The 22432-nt window shown below is 43.3% G+C and overlaps 1 protein-coding gene across 4 annotated transcripts in view; it reads left to right on the forward strand.

Annotated features, from left to right (window-relative positions):
* The window catches only part of unc5c (unc-5 netrin receptor C), a 118930-nt gene that overhangs the window by 65420 nt on the left and 31078 nt on the right, over positions 1-22432 (forward strand). For all 4 annotated transcript variants that reach the window (XM_034601960.1, XM_034601961.1, XM_034601962.1 and 1 more), the window contains exons 2-4: positions 628-858; positions 10231-10374; positions 15843-15946. In XM_034601960.1, coding sequence (XP_034457851.1) covers positions 628-858; positions 10231-10374; positions 15843-15946 — 479 coding nt within the window. The remainder of the gene's footprint in view (positions 1-627; positions 859-10230; positions 10375-15842; positions 15947-22432) is intronic.

Raw genomic sequence — 22432 nt, forward strand, 5'->3', positions numbered from 1 at the left:
GCACAAAGTGGGCCAAAAGCCTGAGGTCATTAGATGTGCTGCATGTGTGTGTGCATGCGTGCATGTGTCTGTAAGCTGGTGAGAGTGTGTGTGTGTGTGTGTGTGTGTGTGTGTGTGTGTGTGTGTGTGTGTGTGTGAGTGAGAGAGACAAATGTAAAGAGAGAGAAAATGGAAGACAGAGAGAGAGATCAGCTTATAACTTCAGTTCCTCAGAGTCAACCTCTGAACTCTGCTTCTCATTATTGGCTCTGCCTCTCTCTGGTTTCTCAGCAGTAGCTGGTTGTGGTTAGACCGAGCAAAGGCCCGGTTCCCCTAAACCCATGCAGCCTTATTGCCTGAGAGGAATCCAGAATTTCCTGCTCTCCAAAATACACTTGTGTAAACATTCCACAATATCAAATGATAGGGATTTCACTGTGTACTGTGCGAATGGATAATCCCATGCAAAGACTGTGGTTCTAATTCACTGTCCCACTGTCTCTTGTCTGCTCTCCTTTCCCTCCCAACCCCGTCTTTTCCTTCTCTTTCTCTTTCTTTCTTGGGCTTTCTGCCTCCTCTCTCTTTCCCTTCCTTTTCCCTTTCATCTCTTCATCCCTCAATCTGTTCGTCATCTCTCCCTTTTCACAGTTGACGATGACTTCATCGGTCTTGGTGATCTGCCGGAAACCTTCCCTTCGGACCCGCCGGAGCCCCTGCCCGTGTTTTTGATGGAACCGGAGGAGGCCTACATTGTCAAGAACAAGCCGGTCAACTTATACTGCAAGGCCACACCCGCCACCCAGATCTACTTCAAGTGCAACAGCGAGTGGGTTCACCAGAAGGAGCACACCGTGGAGGAGCGGGTTGACGAGAACTCCGGTCAGTAAACACGTCAGCTAGATGCATATTCAAGTAAACAAACCCTGTGTCATAGAAAATTATTCATGTATACAACCACTTTGCATTTGCAAAAATGTATTGTGTATGCTGACCAGATTGGGTTTTTAACAATATAACAAGGAGATGTTTATCTTGGAAAATGTTCGCTGCCATGCTCCAAAATGTTTTTTAGAGGATTTATATTGTTTCCCCCCCAATATCACTCCCATTGTATGGTTATGTTACACACAGCAGTTGGTTAGTGAAACCTCATGGCCTTTGAAATATTATCAAGTCAAAGCACATTTGAAGCATGAGATACAGAAACTTGTGCAAACATTCAATCGTTCAATAATAATTTTTTAGGCGGTAAGATTCATCAAAGACTATACACTCGTAGTATATGCTCACTTAACTGTGTACCTACGCATAGTGGCTTGTCTGCTGATCAGTTTTAGAGGTCAGTATCTATAATCATCTACCGGCATCACCGTGTTTGCAGAATTGACTATGACGAGGAGAGGCTCACCTTTATTTCAGCACACCAGCGCCGCCGCCTCAGTGGGTACGTGTGCCTCAGAGTGTGTAGGTATGTGTTAATGTACATGTTTGCGAGCATCTAGAGGAAGTGCAGGCAGTGAAGCTCCAGCAGGGTTGTTTTCGACAGAATTCAGCCCCTGAAGGCACCAGAGCCATTACACACAACAGCCCAGCACTGATTGGCTGCATTCAGCGGCTGTATTGGAAATTGAGTTCCTTCTGTCGCCCACAGGTACCAATCACATCACATTTACCCTTTTCATCCCACTGTTTTGCTACACAGGCCTGCATGGTCACACACAGACACACTGACAGCTGTTTCTTCACTAAAATGCCAATGCTTCTGCACGTAAACACACAAAAACATACTCGAATGATCAGGGAGCAGTTTTTTTTCAAGCTGAATCTGAGGTATTTAGTACAAATACCTCTTTAGTGTTAAAATGAGTAGTTTTTTTCCCCTAGTCACTTGTTACTCATTATCCTACAATGAAACAAGGAAAATATCAGTTTAGATTTAATCTTTTTGCAAATGTATCTAAAAGGATAAAGTGAAATATCACACCCTTTACTATTTACAGCATCTTATATATATATATATATATATTAATATATATATATATATATATATATATATATATATATATATATATATATATATATATATATATATATATATATTACAGCCTTGAGCTTTCTTAGGTGTGACACATCCAGGATTTTCCACCATTCTTCTCTGCAGATCGTCTCTCTCTGTCAGTTTGGATGGGGACCGTTGGTGCATCACCATATTCACGTCTCTCCAGAGATGTTTCATTAAGTTTGAGTCAGGCCCCTTGCCGAGCCACTCAAGGATATTCACAGATTTGTTTTCAAGCCACTCCTGCGTTGCCTTGTCTGTTTCCTGAGCGTCATTGTGCTGCTGGATGGTGAACCTGCTGCTCAATATGAGGTCCTGAGCTCTCTGGAACAGGTTTATCATTAATGATCCCGGTCCATTTCACTTTCCCTCAACCCTGACCAGTCTCCCTGTCCCTGCTGCAGAAAAAACAAAAACTCACGGCATAACGCTGACTCCACCATGCTTCACAGTCGGGATAGTGTGAGAGCGGAGCCTGGTTTCCTCAAGACATGACACTTAATATTGAGGTCAACTAGTTCAATCTCGGTTTCATCAGACCAGAGAATCTTGTTTCTCACAGTCTTCTACTGAGGAGAGTCTTGGGAAGGCGTGTGACTTCGCTAAAAGAAGTTTAACTCTGATCCAGAGGCAGAAACATCTCAAAGATTATCGAGAGAAATAGCAGGCGACTGAATAAGCTCAGGTTGCATCAGAACAGTGTTCGAAGGTCATGCATGGTGTTCACTGCTGCAGAGGAGAAATTCCTGAACGCCACCACTACATCTCACTATCATCCTCAATCAGCAGAACTGTCCTGAGCACTGAGGCCCGTCACCAGTAACGAGCTGGGCTGAATTTATCTAAATCACTCACAACTATGGTTCAGACTAAAAACCTTGGAAAAGATAACAGTGTTCCCACGTATCAATATTTATATCTTTTGCTTAGACTCAGAATTTGTCAAACATGACTCATGAGTTCTTGTTAACTCCGTGTCTCTAACATTAGAAATTCCACATCGAAACAACATGGCACCGAGGGAATAAATTCAACATTAGCTAAAATAAATATAACAGACTTATTCCTTCAGCTATTTTGGTTTTGTCATATTTTAAGGCAGATATTGTTATTGATCATTTGAGCTTTCTATTATAGATTTGATACGGGCTGGTGGTGTTGCAGTTTGGTTGTGATGCATATGGATGAGTGCTCAAGCAGTCAATGTTGTTTTGAGACTACGCCGGTTTCACAATTATGCAGTGTTTTCCCCCCCCGCTGTAATTATCTACTCTGCCCTCATACCAATCCCCAATTACATCGCCTAAAGTCCTATATGTTAAAGACTGTTTGAAACTAGTTTTTCCATCTGAGCCTTCCTGCCCGCCTCTGCTTTTCAACACAAAGTATCGCCCTTGGTTTAGATTCAAAAAATAAAAAGAAAGAGTCTGCAACATAAAATGTCAACAGGGGTCTGAAGCCTTTCTGAATGCACTGTGCAAGGGGAGAGTTACAGCCAGAACAAATCTAAATGTAGTATTTAAAAATCAACCTGAATCTCAACATGAAATACTCTCATTTTGACAAATCGATTAAAGTAGCACTGGCTCTTTGCCTTTGTGTGAAAAGGTTTTCGTTCAAAACGCACCAACATGGAAAACAGCCCACACATCATACACAAACCCGCTCCACACAGCCAGATCCACAGGCTATTTACTGCGCACATATTCCCTCATTTATGCTCTTGCACCCCTCATGCACACGCACATGCACGAGCACGGCACCACTCGAGCCCATGTGGATGTGTGCAGCCTCTCTCGGCCCACTCCATTGCTCTCTGATTTCCCCAGATTGACGGAAAAGGAACACCGATAGAAACCGGCCAGCCTGGTCAATACCACTGATAGTGTAGCCCAAAGAAATGAGATCTCTCCCTCTCCGCCCTTTATCCTTTGTTTCTCCATTTTTCTCTCCTCTCTCTGTCTCACTTCCATGTTGGCGTGGACTCGTGATCCCTGAGAAACTAAGACGAAATAGGAGAGAATTATATTAAGGGGAGCGCAAGAGGCGGAGAGAGGTTGAGGACCGAGCTGCAGATGTTGGTGTTATTTAGGCTGCATCTATTCCATCCCAATTGTTGGTTTTTTGAGTTGGTTTTCTTTAGTTTGGTGGCAAACCACCTACACCAACTCGAAGCAAAGGTGAATAAAAGAACAAGTTAGGGGACGGATACAATAAAATCGTACGGTTAAATCAGTGGATAAGAAAGCGTATAGCACAGTTGTAATTCAGCCCAGAGCCTGTCCTTAAATGATGCCCTGAGATAGCGTGCAAGAGAAAAACAAAAAGACAAGCCATCAAAGCCATCAGTAGAGCTGTTGCAGTTCTGAGGGAGTTACAAGCTTGAAGCGCTCATACTGGACAGACTGTGTATATCCTGCACAACAGCAGACGCCCAAGTGCTTCACCGGTCGCGGCTTTATCGCTCTGACAATAACACTCACATGACATCTTGTCTACAGTTCACCAGGAGGCACACGGGAGATTCAGGTCCGCTACAAGAAGCTTGGATAGTTACCTGCTAAAAGCAAAATGTGTGCGCCATCAAAAGGTCGCAGTGTAACCAGCGAGATTGGACTTGACTCCCTGATGGACTTTCCCCTTCACTGGCACTTGCTTTTCACACACACCACACCACATGTAGGATGTGACACGCACTGGGCCACGTGGTGCCTGTCCGACACACAAGCACTTGACACAAAAGTAAATATTGTTGAGTGATTACCGTCTCAAGTGGTGTAATCGAGCAGCATCGTTTCCTAAGGAGCAGGTAATTACATTAAAACAATAACAGGCCATTTGCTTCCATGTGATTATTCTTGGAGACGCAGCCAGTTAACACAATTAACATCAGAGAAAATAGGAGCTTTTCCCCCAACAAGTTAATGAAATATCAAATTAAAGGAAAAGGCTCTGTGTGTCCTTTAGTTATTTGATTTTTCTTTTTTTAGAAACTTTTCTTAAAAAAACTAAATCCAGTCTCATATCTCCAGTCGTTCATCAACATTAGGCTTCGGATAACTTATCATCGTTAATACGCTTTCAAGCTGTAGAAATCATTACAGTCTCTGGTAGTTTTTGCTTCAGATGTGAACTATAAAAAATGGGCCTTTATTTGTGTCCAGTTTGTTTTTATACTTTTTTTGTGATACAAAAAAGAAAATCAAGTTTCTTTTAAAATTGTCATTGTCATCATGAAACAGGAAAACATGACAAATGGACAAATGGCTCCATTTCCACAGGTGAGAGTTGGGTTGTCGCTGTGTTTAGGTTGTGTTGTTGTTAAAGTGCAGCCGGGCAGCAGGAGGGGAGACGTGGATTTTACCACTGATGATTCTCTGATGCAAACTGGGACCTGTTTTGCATGAAATAATGGGGACGCACATGAAGAGAAGCCGTAGATTCAGATTCATGTGCAGCTAATGTTTCTTAGCAAGGATGAGAAAGCGTTAGGAAGGAGGGAACAAAGTGCGATGGCAGCGTTTCCTCATCCCCGCCGTCACCTGCACACTACCGACATTTACCTCCCGGTGTCGAGGGCAGGTTAAAGTCTCCTGTGAGCGAAAGGGAGCATTGATCTGAGCAAATGAGCAGCAAATTAATTATGAGTAGGCACAGCTAGTGTTATATACACTGGAGACAGCTTGTCACTCTCTCGGTAGATACGAGTTAGGAGATCAAGCAGGAGTGCTCTCCATCTGGCCTGATAATCACAGCACTTACTCCCTCCTCCTCTTCCTCCGGCTCTCCTCCGATGACCAATGCCTTCCTCCACCGCCTGACCTGTCTGATCAATAACGTTAGCCAGCGCAAACACTAAGGAGCGAGCCTAGCTCCCTTTAATGACCACATGAATAATGAATCATCTCCAATGAGGCGCCCTACTTCAGCCGCCTATTAATGGGGACATATTGTAGAATCATTCCTGCGGCTAATGGCCACATTGGCGGGTGTGAAGTAGCCCCTCGTCGCCCGGGCCCTGACGCGGTCGCCGCTCGCTTCGCTCCTCTCCATTGCAAATTGAGTGGAGGGGTGTTGTGTTGTGTTGTTATCATTGTTAAGCTACACAGAGTGCACTAAGAGCTGCTGGCTGAGTAAACATATGAAGTCACAGGATGAGATCAGCCGGCTCAGTTCACTTCCACCAGAGTGAGCGGAGGGATGTGTTTGAAGTGCAACACGTCAGGAAGAGTTTAATCCAGCTTCAGTAACGGCTACGAAATCATGAATGACTCTTAAAGCCGACGCACAGCCGGGCGTCATCGTCACTTTAGGCGATCTGACATTACAGACGGCCCGTTGTAACAACATCAGACGGATAATTCACCACTGGTACAGTTCTTCAGAAACGATCTAGAGCGCAGACAGAAAAGAAAAACTGATTCTGGCGTGTGTTTTACACCCTCCGAGGATTCATATCTACTTATTGTTTCCACTATTGATTTTTCTCTCCACTACTTTGTGTTAGATGTTCTCCCAATATCACATCCAGCCCTCCCATTCTCAAACCAACAAAACACAGGCTCTCAGACAAACAGACAGACGGATAGAGACGTGCAGGACAGACAGTCGCACACACCGTCCGACTGGCGCATGCAGCAGACACACACATGCATGCATAGACAAAAGCTCACACCACAGACGTCGCTGCCTGTCGGCACACGGTGTAAATTTTACATGAGGGCTAAGCTGGTATGTGGGATGTCACTGTGCCTGCTGTGTTCACCAGAACACGGAGGCTGTGTGAATGCACTGAACCTGCAGTAACATGGGCATGTTGATTTTTTTTAACCAGCCGCTCTCTTTGCATTTTTTATTCAGACGCACCGTGTGAACCTCAGACTGCACCAAAGGTCGTAAAACACGATATACATGGTCGTTATTGAGAGGGAAAAGTAGAGGATTATCAACATAAGAAGGACGAGACAAATATAAATATTGATTACTAAGATATTTTCATTCTGGTGCGGATAGAAATAGTTTTTATTGATTTTTTACATGATTCATTAGTCTGATTTGTGTGACGGAGAAGAAACGAAAATGATACCGCATTCATGGAAATTGAAATCTTTAATAGATCAAAGGAGCGTGACAGCAGCAGTTGTTTGTTAGTCTTACCCCATTTGAGACCGGCGTGTTTTGTCTCTAGCTGAGTAGATGGTGAATCACGCTGTAATGAATTAGATTTGTATCAAAGATAAGGTAACCGAGTGTGGGAGTGTAGGGAGGAGGATGAGTCAACGACCTGTGACGCCATTTCCAGGCAGTGGGGCAGATAATGACATCACATCACCAACACACGGACTCTCTCAGGTAAGCTCAGTTAATAAGGGTAAAATAAGAGAATCCTATTTATAAATGCTGAGAATCATTGGCAACGGAAACTGGATGGTGTGTTTTTAATGTTATCAACATACAGTATTTCACCATGTAACACCGGAGGGTTTGTTGTTTAAAGCTTCCTCTTTCCTCTATTGTATTATTTATATACTTTAAACTGCAGGAATAAGAGAGATGCTTAAAAAAGACCAGATAAATGTTGGTTTTATGGTTGATTATCAACACCTGTAGGGTTAGAGAAGCTAAAGGTAGCTCGCAAGGCAAAATGTATGTGTACCTGTGGAAAAGCTTCATCAGGAACGTACAGCTTTGGCCTTTTGACAGTGCTGCCACATCATTTATTCCACCACTGTCCCGTTTTAATTAGCATGCACTCGGTGCAGCGTTTTTAATTTGTGTCTCAGCAAGAGACACCGGCCTCACTATTATTTCTGCATTAACGGGGTGCTGCGGATACTGGAGAATGCATCCTGTATATAAAACATTTTTGTAAATCTTCATGCATTAAAATCTGCGAAACCCTTAGAATATATATATGTGTAGCAATAATAAGATGTACACGGCATCTATTGCAACTTATGTTTGTCCTGGGAAAGGGGACAGAGGATGCCACACCTTGTTGAGCCCTTTGAGACAAATTGTGATTTGTGAATATGGGCTATACAAATCAAATTTAATTCATTTATTGATTGATTGACATCCCTGGTTTGTCAATAGGAAGGGGGTCAAATACTCTGGATCGTTCCTAAATTATTATTTATATTGATGTGTGTGGATATTCCTCAGAACTAATCACTATTTATATGTCATACGTCGTGAGGTAAGAAAAACCAACCACTTTATCATGTTTAATAACAGTCATGTTTAATGATATTTTTCACTCTAGCTGTCTGTAGTGAGTCATCTTGCCATTGGGGTAAAAGCTTGTTGATACATTTAGATTGAAGCAGTCATATGAGGAAACAATTTCAAAATTTGGTCAAAATTACATGCAGGCAATTACTATCCACATTACCCACTGAGTGCAAGATCTGTGTGCACGACTCATTCAACTTTGAATTGCATGTGTGACAACCACAACGGTCTCCCAGTTTCTGTCATGCTGTCAGCTAGCAACACAAATAACCAACAAATTTAATAAGCGGTTGAATAACAAAACAAAAAAAGTTGTCAGGTCTGATGAATAAGTGGTTTGGAGGCTGATGACAGGGTCTGACTTTGGTACACAAACAACATGGTTTTAATGGTTTGGGCCGGGTGATGGCGGTGTAATAAGGTGGTGGATGTTTCACAGGCAACACAAAAGCTCCTTTAATAGCAAATAGGCATCGTTTGAATGGTCCACTTTCAAGCCGTTGCCGGCCACGTACATGAGCGTGACAGTTTTTCCAGTGTGCTGCACAGGTCCCATATCTGAGCCTAATAGAGCAGCACTTTGGGAATGAGGTGGTGGAGGCTATTCACAGCACGTTCTTCTGAAGAGTCGGGCAAGCTGTTGCAGCGCCATTGAGTCAATGTGTAAAACGGTAAAACGTTTTCCACCATGAATCAATTTGTACCGAAATTCCGGTTCGTCTGGAGGCGAGCAGCGTCCACCTGGAACAGTGGACGTATAGGAGTTATCCACTTCTGTCATCCATCCAGCTCGTTTTAGGTTAAAAACATGACCGTATATAAAGATGGACGACAATAACGTTATTCAGTCTGGTTCTGCTTGAGGTTTTTTCTCTTCACAGTTGCCGAAAGTGCTGCTCACTGTGGGAACTGTTGGGTTTCTCTATAATGTTTAAGGTCTTGACCTTCTATGTAAAGTGCCTTGAGATAATGTATATTATGATTTGGCGCTATACAAATACAATTGAATTGACCAAAATAGAGTAAGGTTACGTATATTTTTGAAATTTTACTTAGTTCTTATCACACTGATGTATGCTCAAGTGCAAATTTTTCCAATAAATTTGGTTTGATTAGTTATTTGATAGCAAAGATTCGCAATTGGAGTGGAGACGTGCCGTCCATCTTCTCATACAGTCCAGAGTGTCTCATAATGTCTCACTCTAGTACATTTCTGTTCTCATAAGTGCTTCATGATACCACCATTGTTTCTGCAAATATCCCATCCAGTCAAATGCGATGATGGATTTGAGAACTGAAACAAGGCGCGATACTGCATGGGAAACATTTTTTATATCTTCAGTGAATGCTCTCGCACACCGCATTATACATATTCATTCGCTCAATTCATACGCTCTCACACATGCACATATACAGACACGCGGAGGCACATACACGCACACACACAGTGTAGCAGCCGCATAATCTGCTCTGGAGGGGAAGCTGTGGGTAGAGGCATTTGTTTTGGGGATGATTTGTTTGTTTGAGTCCTGGCACCCAGATGAGCAGTAATCAGAGGAGTTAGCAAACAGGATTGTATTAGCCATGAGATGCAGAGAATCCTCCCCCCACAGGGGCCCAGACCCAAACTGCTCATTGCTGGCTGCAGAATCGGGGGCCAGGCCGACAGAAACTCACACATCAGTGTCAAAAGCATGTGATGTGATTGATGTAAATTATACTGATTTGTTTGATTGGATTCGCATCACACTTTAATGTGTATATGATATAAAGGATCCTTTTTTTGTGTGTGTACTAATATGAATTTTTTTGTCATTCTCCTTCACTTTCTCCTCTTCCCCCTTTATTTCTCCTCGTTACATTTTTTTTTTTTTTATCCTCTTCTCTATATATATTTTATTGCCATCCTTCTCCTCTCTCTCTCTCTCCTTGCATCCTTTCTGTCTGTTTCACCGCAGGCCTGGTGGTGAGGGAGGCCAGCATAGAGATCACTCGGCAGCAGGTGGAGGAGCTGTTTGGGCCGGAGGACTTCTGGTGTCAGTGTGTGGCCTGGAGCTCCGCGGGGACCACCAAGAGTCGCAAAGCCCACGTCCGCATCGCCTGTGAGTGTTCTCCCCGTCCCTTCAACCCATTATTCAGCCTTTATCTTCTCCCATCTTTGTGTCTCCCCCAAACAAAATCTCCCGGCTGCCAAGAAAATGTGTCTCAAAGAGCGACTCGTGTATGATGACAGATTTATAGATTCTGGAGATGGAAGCAGTGAAAAAAGCTTCTTTTTTTTTTTTTTTTTAACTCACATGGGACACAAATGTCCCTTTGAACTTGAGTTGGAGAAAAGCCTTTAAAATCTGAATCGGTCTCCTTGTGTACAGTAGAAACCTTGAGAAGCAGTGCGGAGGCAGGGGAGAGCTGTGGCAGTGTATACACAGCAGAGAGGATACGGCATATGTTTAAGCCAGCCTTCCCTCCTCTTCTTGTAGGTGGTCCTCATTTGTTCTCTGCCTGTGTGTTTGTCCTCCTACTGAAAAACGCAACACAATCGCTTCCAAGTAATGAGAAGCGCCGCGTTGCTTCTAAAGTTTGCGCTCATTTTTAACCGTTCCCTGAAGGATGTGCCAATCAAAAACTCTGTAGTATCGAGCCCCCAGAGGACGAAGCAGAGTTGCAGGAGCGTAGCTCGACATCAAGGCGCCGCTTCGGCAACACAACGCGCGTTGCATAACGGTTCACACGTTGTTATCAAACTTTCCACCTGAAGGGAAATCTTTTATAGTATCATTAAGATCATCACACTCTCAGCTCCTGTCGAAGTCATTTAAAAACATTGTGACTGACACGTCCTGCCCGGTTTAGCTGTCGTGTTTTGACTCGTGCCAAACAGGGAGAAAAGCACCCACTTGTGTGTGTGTGTGTGTGTGTGTGTGTGTGTGTGTGTGTGTGTGTGTGTGTGTGTGTGTGTGTGTGTGTGTGTGTGTGTGTGTGTGTGTGTGTGTGTGTGTGTGTGTGTGTGTGTGTTAAAAATGGATAGAAATATTATTATTTAGTTTGACTGGCTACTGTTAAAATCCACTGTACAGCAGAGTCGCACATTGTGGAGTCAATATCCGTTGTTTCCACCTAATCGACTATATTTAGAGGCGCTCAGCATTAACAATCACGTCCCTCTTGAGTTTTTTCTCTCACCTAATTCTCTTCTTTGGCATTTTCTTTAATATCGACGTCTCTCTTAACTCCCTCTCGTCCTGAATTCCCCATGTTTTCCGATCAGTTTCCCTCTAAATTCAGCGTATGTAATTTATTTCAAACACCAGCAGCCCCTCTCACGACTGCTGCTGTTGCACTATAGGCCGGTGAATCAGAATCATGCCTCTCAGTCTCCCACCGAGCCCACTCCCGCTGCTCCACCTCCTATAATCATCCATGATGAGCAGCCTGCCAGCACTAACCTATTCCTCAAATCACAATGGACCCCTCTTCCCCTCCCATTAGCCTCCGCTGAATGGATTAGCTCCTCGACTGGCTTCTCTCTCCCCGAGCAGAGCTTCTTGTCAGAGCCAGACTCCATCCCGTTAGGCTAATGGAAACTGGGCTTGTTTTCCTCTCCTCTCCCATAATCAAAACATATAGTTTCAGTTTAATCAGGCGGTGAGTCAGAGCCAGCGCTGGCGAGTTAAGAGGTTGTTGTGTTGAGGAGTTGGCTCGCGGACGGGCTGAAGGTGCTGTCAGGGTCTCTCCGTGCGCTTGTTGGAGGAAAAAGAGAGAATGCGTAAAATTCCTTATGATGTTCTTTCCTTCATGTGACCTCCACAAAACGGCTTTAATTGGCCCCCATTTATCGGGGGGGGGGGGGGGGGGGGGGGGGGCAGCAGTGATTGCTTGCCAAAGAGGAACAATAAAAGTCTGTGCAACGAAGGAAATTAAATAAATGAATCAAATCAGCGGAAATGCATTTCAAAAGATTGCTGCAAGGTAATGTTTACTTAAAAAGCTTGAAATTCATTATCTGGTTTGTTTTGGCCCCTTTTAATAGTTCACACACACACACACACACACACACACACACACACACACACACACACACACACACACACACACACACACAGGGTAATAAGTACAACCTGAATTAAAAATGTCTCACTTTTGTAATTATTTAAACCCAAATTTGGCAACTCTTCATTCCTAATCCAGCTTTCCACCAGTGCTGGTAACTGTTGCCAGCAAGTAGCCAAACATGTCCGCTTAAGATAATGGTTGTCATGTGTGTGTCTCTTTCTGGGGGGTGTGTGTGTGTGTGCGCGGCTGGAAGCGTTTGTGTGCCGAGGAGGGAATGGTGTGGCTCCCGCAGGAATGTCACCTCAGCTGGTCCCACGCCCTGCAGTGTCCCACAGAACCGTTTAGCTTTACGAGAAGTGAGGAGAGGACAGACACGCATGATTTAAAAAAAACAACCCACATCCAATAAAAAAAAAAATAAGCTGAGCAAAATAATCACTTGCATGTTTGCGAAATCCTGACGTAAGAAAAAAAAACTAAACAATGCAATTAGCAAGTGTTGAGTGTGAGCGTAACGAGTTGATCTACAAGAGGTTGAGTAACAACGGCATCAATATTTACAGTGAACTCACAAACAATGGGCTGTGCTGTTACTATTATCAGTGTAATTCAGGCTATTCAGTGATTCTTAGGTAACAGGCTGAGGTTAACACTAAAGAATGTAACTCCTCTTTTAGAGACAGAAGACAAAGTATGGTGTTATTTTCCTGTTCATGGTTTTACAAGTGGATTAAGGTTTAAGTCAAGCTTAAGTCAGAGTTTTCTCTTTTCCCCATTGTTAAACATGTTTGGAGCAAAAGAAGAACCTGCCACGACCGTTACAATGAACACTAGTGACAGCAGAGCAACAGAAGAATGACTCATATATTCTATTCTTACAATTTCCATTTCCTTTCCTTTTACTTTTCTTTCCATGCCAAGTTCTTACCTTTCCTTTCCTCTCAAAACAATCGTTTTGTCCTTGAATCACAATCCACAAAGCTATGTCCCAGAATATGTCCCTCCAGTCATTCTGCCTTTTAATTTCATACCAGACATTTATGGAAACTACTTTCAATTCAACAGTCCCCCCTCTCAGCTTTTATAATACATTAAAAATATGGGGAGTTATGGCATATCCCCCTGAAGACACACAGACACACACTCTCAGGTAGCACCGGGACAAACTCTCATTTAATTTGTTATTTTAAGGTTCATTTTTCAAAAAAAAAGAAGAACCTTAAAATCCTGATGGATATCTTCAGGGCGTCTGGGTGTAGTCTGATGGTGTATTCTGTAATGGGAACATGATCTAGTTTCTCCTGAAGGGGATTTGGAACAGTTAGCCGAACTATGAAATGTCTCTATTTAAATATTATGTCTTCTCTTGAAATAAAAAAAAAAATAAGGAAGCAAGTGATGAAATCTGTAAATTCCGGAGATGTCTCTCTTTATCGCAGGTGATAATGTCGATGAGAAAATGGATTTGTGAGAATTACTGAATCCTCTGCCCTTACTACTCGTACTTACACTGTATATAAATTCATACACATACTTAAATCTCCCCGGGACGCTGCAGAGCATTTATTTACTATGATAGATACAGTATGGGCGCAGAGTCCTATTACACTTCCACAACCGCTGCTCCCAAGAGCATTAAGACTTATTATGTCCGGCGTGCTTCGTCTTCTGATGTAGAAATTTCTACCGTGCAATCGGTGTCCTCGTACACGTGCGGGTGCTTTCAGCCGAGCTCTCATGTAAAACCTTGAACTCAAAACCGGTACGCTGTTGTAGAGCTATCAAATATAATACATCTTTTCTTTTTTTATCTCAGCACGCGATGTCAATAGCAATCCATTTCTACATTAACAGTGTTCTATGGAGGCATTTTACCATATCCTGTCCACAGATTGAGTCGCGGCAACCTGAGGGGTCATGTCTGGGTTTGTTTCCATGGACACACTAAGGTGGAGGTAGAAAGATAAATCGGAAGTCTTGGTGTTTCTTTCATCAGGAACTTTTGAAGTAAAGTAGAGGCAGGCTCTCAACACCCCCTCCCACTGTTTGCACCTTTCTTTTCTCAGAGCCGAGTGGTTGAAATATCACACAGCCCTTTAACATGTATATTTCTGTCTGGCTTGTAATTATGGAACAGGTATAATTTTCAGCTCAGTTTGTCTCCTCCTTTCAGGGCCTTTGCAATCAGGACTGGTTTTATGTAATGGTTTCACGTCATACCAGGCTCTTGAGTTCCCTTTAGCAGTTTATAGACTATTGCAGAGAATAAATAAATAAATGGCATGAAATAACAAATAATTCTGAGGCGAATTTTGACATGCCTGGCTACTCCTGTAAAGCGCGACGCGGTTTACCAAATAAATTATAAGCATTTTATTTGACTGTTTGTCACAGTTGTGCAAGTTTGGTTCGTTCATTTTCAACTTTAGCCGCCCGTTGCTTGACAAAAATAACAGTGCGCTAAAGACCAATATATATTAGTTAAACAAAAAAACGTCATGTCAGACTGAATGGAGGAGTTCAAAGTTGTTTGTTTTCCGCACACTATAAATTCTGTTTACACTGTCTATATATTATTTATATTATTATATTGTATATATTTTTGTATTTATACTGCATGTTTATGTATTACCGTCACCGATGTCTATTTTTTGACTGTCCTCTTTGCAACACAGCTAATGTCCCCATTGTGGGACTAACAAAGGATTGTCTCATGTACAAATGTGACTCCGTCGACAACACACATTCTGATGTCAGAATATTAGATGTGTACATGTCGGAAGGGAAACCTTAGACCTTGATTTGGGAGCCTGTATTGACTGGTCACTGCTTTTGACTAATTATGTCACTGAAAGAGCTAAAGAGTACGTATGTGAGGAATATTTCAAGGACTGTGGAGACGTTATCAGTGGAGTCTGGAGGTATGATTGTAGATTTGATGCTCCAATGGCTCCGCAAAGTTCCTCTCCTCTCCTCTCCTGTCTCCGTCAGTGCAGCAGGTGATGAAATATGTCTAATGGGCTTTGGGTTCCAGTGTAGCATGACACCTCCAGTAATCCTGCCCTGTCAGCTCCTCTATCCCTGCCCCGCACTACTCCATCAGGGCTCTCACACCACAAAAATATTGGTTTTTCATTGGAGGGCAAGTGATCCGCCCCCCACCCCCTATCTTCCTTCCATCTACTTTCAGACAATTTATCTTTGAGTGAGCGCTGAAGGTTAGAGACACAGAAAGAAGGAATACATCTCTGTCACTGTTTCTTCAATTTTAATACACACTGTTGTGTATTGCTGTAGTAAAAGGGGAAGTACTATTGTTGAGTTGCCCTGCTGCCCCCCCCCTAAAGATTTATTCTTAGTCTACGAGTACAAGTATTGATTTACTCAGCATATCATCTTAAATATACCTCTCAGCCCTCACATCTACCAACCGGTGGTACAAATATCGATGATAATTGATTACTGTTGCACAAATTGAATACTGATGCATGGTGTGCTTTGTCCTTATTCATTGTAGACTTGAGGAAGACGTTCGACCAGGAGCCTCTTGGGAAGGAAGTGTCGCTCGAACAAGAAGTGTTGCTCCAATGTCGGCCGCCTGAAGGCATCCCAGCTGCTGAGGTAAGGTCCAAAAAGTCTTTCTACCGACCCACAACAGTGCAGTTGATAGGAAAATTAAATTATTTGTGTGAAGGGATAAGTTCTTATATGTACTTCAACATGTTTTCCATAGACATGCATCCCTTTGTGATTATACATAAACCCAAACAAAAGCCCTCATCTTAAATCCAATAAACTGGCTGACTGACTTCTCAGGGCTGTTTTTCACCGACATGTCACCACCACGCCTGATTTGAGTTCTTTAAGTATAAAACGGGGAACTACAATGACCAATTCCCACGTATTGGTATTTTTAGCATGTGTATTTATATATATATTTTTAGGTGTTGCCAGTCGTTGGGTTTGTTCCTTCGTGCCAAATTAAAAAGTGAACACTGTTGATTGCAGACTTGGCCTCCGTCGTGAACTCCGCCCATTTTAGAGGCTGTAATGACATAACTCTGAATGAACATGACACATCTGTGCACAGGGAAGGGCATTTTACCACCACTGTCTGAGCTATTTTAAACAGTTTGGGTATTTCCTGAACATCGCTGGCTAGTCAGTGCACTTTGGTCCGAGGAGAATAATAATGGTAATTATCTTTAGAGCAAAAAAAAGAAGAGCAGTTGTGTCCCTGTGTTACCTGAGCTCAGACAAAATCTCCTGCATGCTCCACTTCCCCCCTGCCCTACAGTAGAACACTGTTACAGCTGTATTTGAAAAGGCTCAGTTGAGATTGCAGGAACATAAATAGAGGATGAAAGGGGTGGTTTGATGGTGAGGGGGGGGTGTTGGTGTTTTTTTCCCCCTAGCTGGTGGTGTAGGGACTGAACTCTGCAAAGGCTTGTGATTGACCTGGAAAAGCTGAGTTAAGTGAGTGGAACTGCACAGCATTTATCCCCGCTGAAAGTGCTGACAGGCTAAATGGACGAAAGTTTTGGGACCGGCACTCGGCAGCCTCTCCTCACACAACCCAGGATTCAGAGAGACAGTGTTGCACTAACAGCCGTACAGTGTTGGTGATTCTAACCCCCCCCCCCCCCCCCCCCTGTCCGAGGTCTGTGTTTCAATCCCGGGATTGGTTCAGTACAACGATTAAAGACTCAGCTGGACTCCAATCATGAGATATGGAGTTGCTGTGGCAACCCAGATGAGGACTTTGAAAAGATTTTAAATTAATGGTGTTTCCAGTCTGGGTAAAGATAAGCAAATCTTTTTGTATAGTTACCCATCACCCAATCTCGGAGCCCGTTGGCTTTCATCCGATGACAAATTAGCTTCTGTGGTAGTGGCGGATATGTTGGTGCATCTGGTGTCGACAGCAGATATTTCGGACCAAGACTCCATCAGCCATTTGCCCTGAACGCTTTATATTTACACAAATTAAACATCTCTCCACACAAAACACAAACTGCAATACTGTTTGTAGGTGTTTTAGGTCCAGGCAATATTTTGGCCAATCTCTAGCTATCTGCATATGAATTTAGATAAATGAAAAAGCCGATAGCCGATGCGTTTCGGTCAATGTGTTCCGCCTCTTTTGCTCTCCACCCGAACTGTTTACCTGCGGGCGACCAAAGCCTGCTCAAACCTGATAAATCAAACTGGAAACCGAAACCGAAAAGTTTCCGGCCCCAAAGTCTTGTCCCTCGCCTACAGATTCTTCACATTTACATGCGCACAAATCTGTTTCCATCACCAAAGTAGCCATCTATTCAAAAGTGAGAAGCCCAAAATATTTGGTTAAGCTTCACCACATCAAGTGGAGTTTTCTCTAGGGGTAAAAAACACTTGATAGATTTTTTTTTTTTTGAATTCTCCCTGCATATGTCATTTTCTGTGCTATACTTTTCCCCGAACGATTGCGTTGACTATCCTTCATGTACTGAAGCACACTCTCAGCCCCATTAATTACTCACACTTACCTCATGGCCACGAAAAAAAGGACACCCTTTCTTTCCACAAGTATTTTTTCTCTCCCTCTATTTTTCCTGAACTCAAACACAGCTGCCTCGGTGGGAAAAAAGGGACAAAACTTTATCCTTGTTTTTTTTATTCTCATCTGTGTCTGTCAGGTCCTTTTCTCACAAGAGCCCGCCAGAGAAAAAGCTTTCGGAAAAAGCAGATGGGCTCTGTGGTTACATATGAAACAGGGGAGAAATGTGTAGCAGCCATTGTGAAGGAAAGATCTGTCATATTTCACCCACTCGACGACAAAAAAATCGAAAAAAAGAGAGTGAGGATGCGAGCGGCTGAAGGCAGAAGGAGAAGAGCTGTTGAGGTTTGTTGGGGTTGGATCCAGTGGGTTGTTGTCAGGCCTCCAGGGGGATGTCAGCTCGCTCCTTTACAGGCTTTTGCCTATAGCGAGGTGGAGGCTGGTGAGATGGCAGGAAGTGGCTGAGCCATAAAACCCATAACTCTTACAGTACTTTTGTCAAAGCATGGAGACTGCATGTGTTGGACATTGTGCTCTGTGACTGGGTTCCAAGGCTGTTCTTTTATGGAGAGGATGAGCAGGACACAGCACTTTCACATCCACACTTCCACACACATGACAACAGGCTGCCAACAACTCAAATGAAACACTGTTACTCTATTCAGTTATTCTAACACTAACACTATAGCTGTGTACCAAGGAAGGGAGGGATGGAGACTTCGTGGGCCGAAATGAGGCAGTTTGGTCAACAGAGGATTTCCATGATCTGCGTCACCAGCCTGTCCTGCCCGTACTGCTGTCGCCTAGCTTCCGATGCTGCAGCTCAGCAAAACGAGAACGTTTTAATGCCCCTTCGTTTTTTACCGTGTGCACCGGTAGCTGTTCGGTTGAGTTGAAACCTGACACTTAAGCATCGGTCATCTTGTCATCTTGGAATGGGACTAGTGTAGTTGCACCGCTGTGACGCAATCAGTCTTCAAATGCAGCCTCTGAAGGAAACAGCCCCTGAATTGAGACACAGGTTATGAATGTTTCTAACCTACTGGCAGAAATCGAATTCACTGCCGATGAAGTGGAAGAGGCAATCAGTCTTTTGTGCTTCCCCTTTGCTGGAATATAGGTGTTTAAATCTGTGATTTAGGTTTTGACAGCTCCCCAGACTTAACACGAGTGCAGGGAGCTATTAACGTCTCCTATTGTCACTGTTGATAGCACAAAAAACAACATTTTACATTAGAACGACTTCCCAGCCGACATCAGAGTAAAGGTTTGTAATATTTCTAGGTTGTTTGTATTTTTACTTCACTTTTCAAAGCAACATTTTTGCAGCTGTTTAAGATGCCGAGTTACCAAAGAGAATTTCAGAACAAAAAACCCACGTTGTGCAGAATCAGAGTTCAGTCAATCACAATTAGCTCCAATCTCGGATTACAAAGTGGCACTGTGCTGTTTGTGTTCCGTCTTTGTCTTTCCACTCTTCAGATGATTTACATTATAGGTTGTCGTGACGGTTTACCACAGTAATGACATCCTGCGAGTCTGTTTGAGTGGTTTGGAGTCTTTGTTGGCTTTCCGCGGGGGCAGTCGCCCTGAAAAACTGCACGTGATGCTGAATAATCAGGATTTGCTTTGTGTGATGATGCAGCAAGTTTTCATAACGGATCACATGAAACGGTTCCCATCAGGCATCTGAGCTTTTCCTAGCCCTTATTCTTTCTACAAGTTATGTTGGTGCATTGATTTTTCAGAACTACACAGTCCCTGAGAGGAGGAACACACACATACACGCACGCACACACAAAGAAAACAAGCAGCAGGCATTTATTTTGGCTCTCCTTGTGGCCATTACCACTGGAACTTTGGCCTTGGGGCGACTGAAACGCTCCGAGTGAGGTTTCTGAAATAGCACAAGGATTCAGTCATCTAAAAGTCTTGTACGGCCTGAATACATTAGACAATTACCAGGCCTTCCTAGAAGTCATTGTAACACGTTTTCATAGCCATGAATATTGGATGTATGTATACGTAATCAAGAGCAGATGGAACATGTAACTGTGGAGCCTATTCCAGGCAGAGGGGAGAAGGAATGATTGAGCAGCAAAGGCTTTCTGCACTGTTTGTGCGTTATGTGGGCTCATACTTGGCGAGTGCTGACCAAAGACAGAGTAATAAAAGTAAAGATGAGGATGGAGGACTTTCCATCAGCTCAGCGTGCATCCTCTGCTTTGAATAACTCCATGACGCTCTTTCATCAACAACTAAAGGGCCTCTACAGAGGTAACAGTGGCCTCTTTTCATACTCTAGAATATGTGGCAAGCTCATAAAATGGACTTGAATCTCCTTTGTAAAAGATTGCGGCGTTATTGTTCCTCTCTCCTTTCTCCTGCCATGCCCTCCATCTCCAGCTCCACTTCACAGCACTTGTCACAGCCTTGAGAGAAATACAAGGGTTCAGAGGTGATGCAGCGCCGTGAGCTGCTGAGCCGGTTTCCATGGAAGCAGGATTTTAATTCAGGCATCTCCTCAGTCAGCCAGGGTCCTGCCGTGTTATCATGGGTAACGAGTCATTGATGCTCTGCAGGGGAAGGGGCCCTGCTGCTGTGATTAAGTCCATTGGCTTTACGGAGAAGAAAGCCGGGAGACAAAAAGATCCTTACTCCACGCTCCCTCATCCAGAGAAGTGAGAAAACGGAGTCAGATGAATTCAGACAGCTGGAGCAGGAGCCAAGCACATTTCACATATATAGTCCAGCAGGGAGGTTCTGCTATTACGCTCTTTATTATTGGCTAAATGTAGCGATAATGACTCTTATTATCGAGCGTTACGGTATAAAATCTAATAAAGCTCAAATATCTTAACCGTGGCACTTTCTGGAGCTCCGGCATCCGCCTGGTCCACACGTCAGCATGTAAATGTCAGTGATTACTGGTGATTTCAGGCCCAGTTCCACTTCATAGGCGAAGTAAAGGCAAAGTGCAAACAGCGGCGCGTCGGGTCACCTTGTCAAGAAATAGCTGAGTGCTTCCTCCCCGTCCAAAAAAAGAAAAAAGGTGCGCAGTGTATTTTTGAGCAAGGCTAGGAATGTCAAGAGAAACAACACTTCAGTGCCCAGCGGAACAGGAAGTGTGTTTTCATTACGGTTACCCATGGGAAGGAAGGTGTCAGGAGGCCAGACCAAATCCCTCTGGCAACCAACCAAAGACTGCCCTTCAGGCACTCACCTGTCAATCACCGCAGCTCTCCTGTGCAAAGGCTGTGATTTACTCTAATAGCCCAACATTCGCGGGCGCTCCTGTCCTCTGTGCTAAGTCACGGGCCTCTACTGTTACCTCAAATAACTCAGGGCTTTACAAACAAGCGAAGCAAACCAAAGAAATTAAAGAAAAATGACAAGAAAACCAAACTAAGGAGCTACTACATGATCCATTTGGGCTACAAGACAAACAGATTTACTCAAACCCCCTTTGCTATTATGTGAGTTTTCTCCAAAGCCCTTGGCAAACAAACCTTATTTGTTTACAGTTACAAAAAGAGCATAAAGTGATCAAATCACGTTTCTCTAAGCTACCTGGAATCTGTGTGCCAGGTGGTGGTTTCATTTAACATGATGGGATGAGACATGAAATGAGAGAGTCCTCGATTTGGGGGGAAAAAACGATCTCTTTATCAATTTGAAATTCGGTTTATGAGCTGTTCGCACTGACGGCGTGAATCTGTTCCAGCGTTTTCATCCTCTCTGCTCAAGGTTGTGTTGTATATCGGCAGAGTTCTGACCTCTATCGCCTCCCACTTGGTGAGAGCTTTTCTAAAGGCCAGGGGAGACTCAGGGAGGCCGAGGAATGTGCGCACAGAGTGGATCGCACAGTTCTCCATCCTGTGAAACCTCAACAATGGCATAGACCAGTTTATTATTTATAACTTAGCATATATAAATATATATATATATATAAAATAGCATGTGAGGCCCACACTTCTCTGCAGTCAGGTTGTAAATAAGTCCACCCACACACGAATATATCCCCAAAATTTGGCTTAAAGCAGAAAGTTGATGTTTTTCTCTTTCCTCTGGTGTGTTAAATAGTTTTTTTGTGTATGTTCTGCAAAGTCAAAAAGCCCAAACTCTTAAAATCCAAGCTCCTGAAACTCTTTGTCATAGTCCTAGCGTACCCTCTAACAATGCGAAAGCAGAGGCTGACATTTCCTTCACACGCCAGGAGCAGTGAATCAGAATAGAGTAGGCCTGCTGGCCAATCAGAGTGGACTAGGCTTTATTGGGAGGAGGGCCTTAAAGAGACAGGATCTAAAACCAAGTGTTTCAGGCAGAGGCTGAAAAGAGGAGCTGCAGCAATGGACAGTTTGAGGAAAGTGATGTGTTTTCTGAACATCAGAGTATTTAAACCCAAATAATCCAAATTAAAACGATGAACCTGAGTATGAGAATAATAGCTCAAAATATATCTTTTATCAGCGATGTTTTCTACACTTAAGTTTAAACAATAAAATGTATATTAAAAAAATAATCTTAACAAATAGACAAAACAGAGAGTGGGTAAATATATACCCTCC

This window comes from Hippoglossus hippoglossus, chromosome 12 (assembly GCF_009819705.1).
Source record: "Hippoglossus hippoglossus isolate fHipHip1 chromosome 12, fHipHip1.pri, whole genome shotgun sequence".
In the NCBI taxonomy this organism is placed as follows: Eukaryota; Metazoa; Chordata; class Actinopteri; order Pleuronectiformes; family Pleuronectidae; genus Hippoglossus; species Hippoglossus hippoglossus.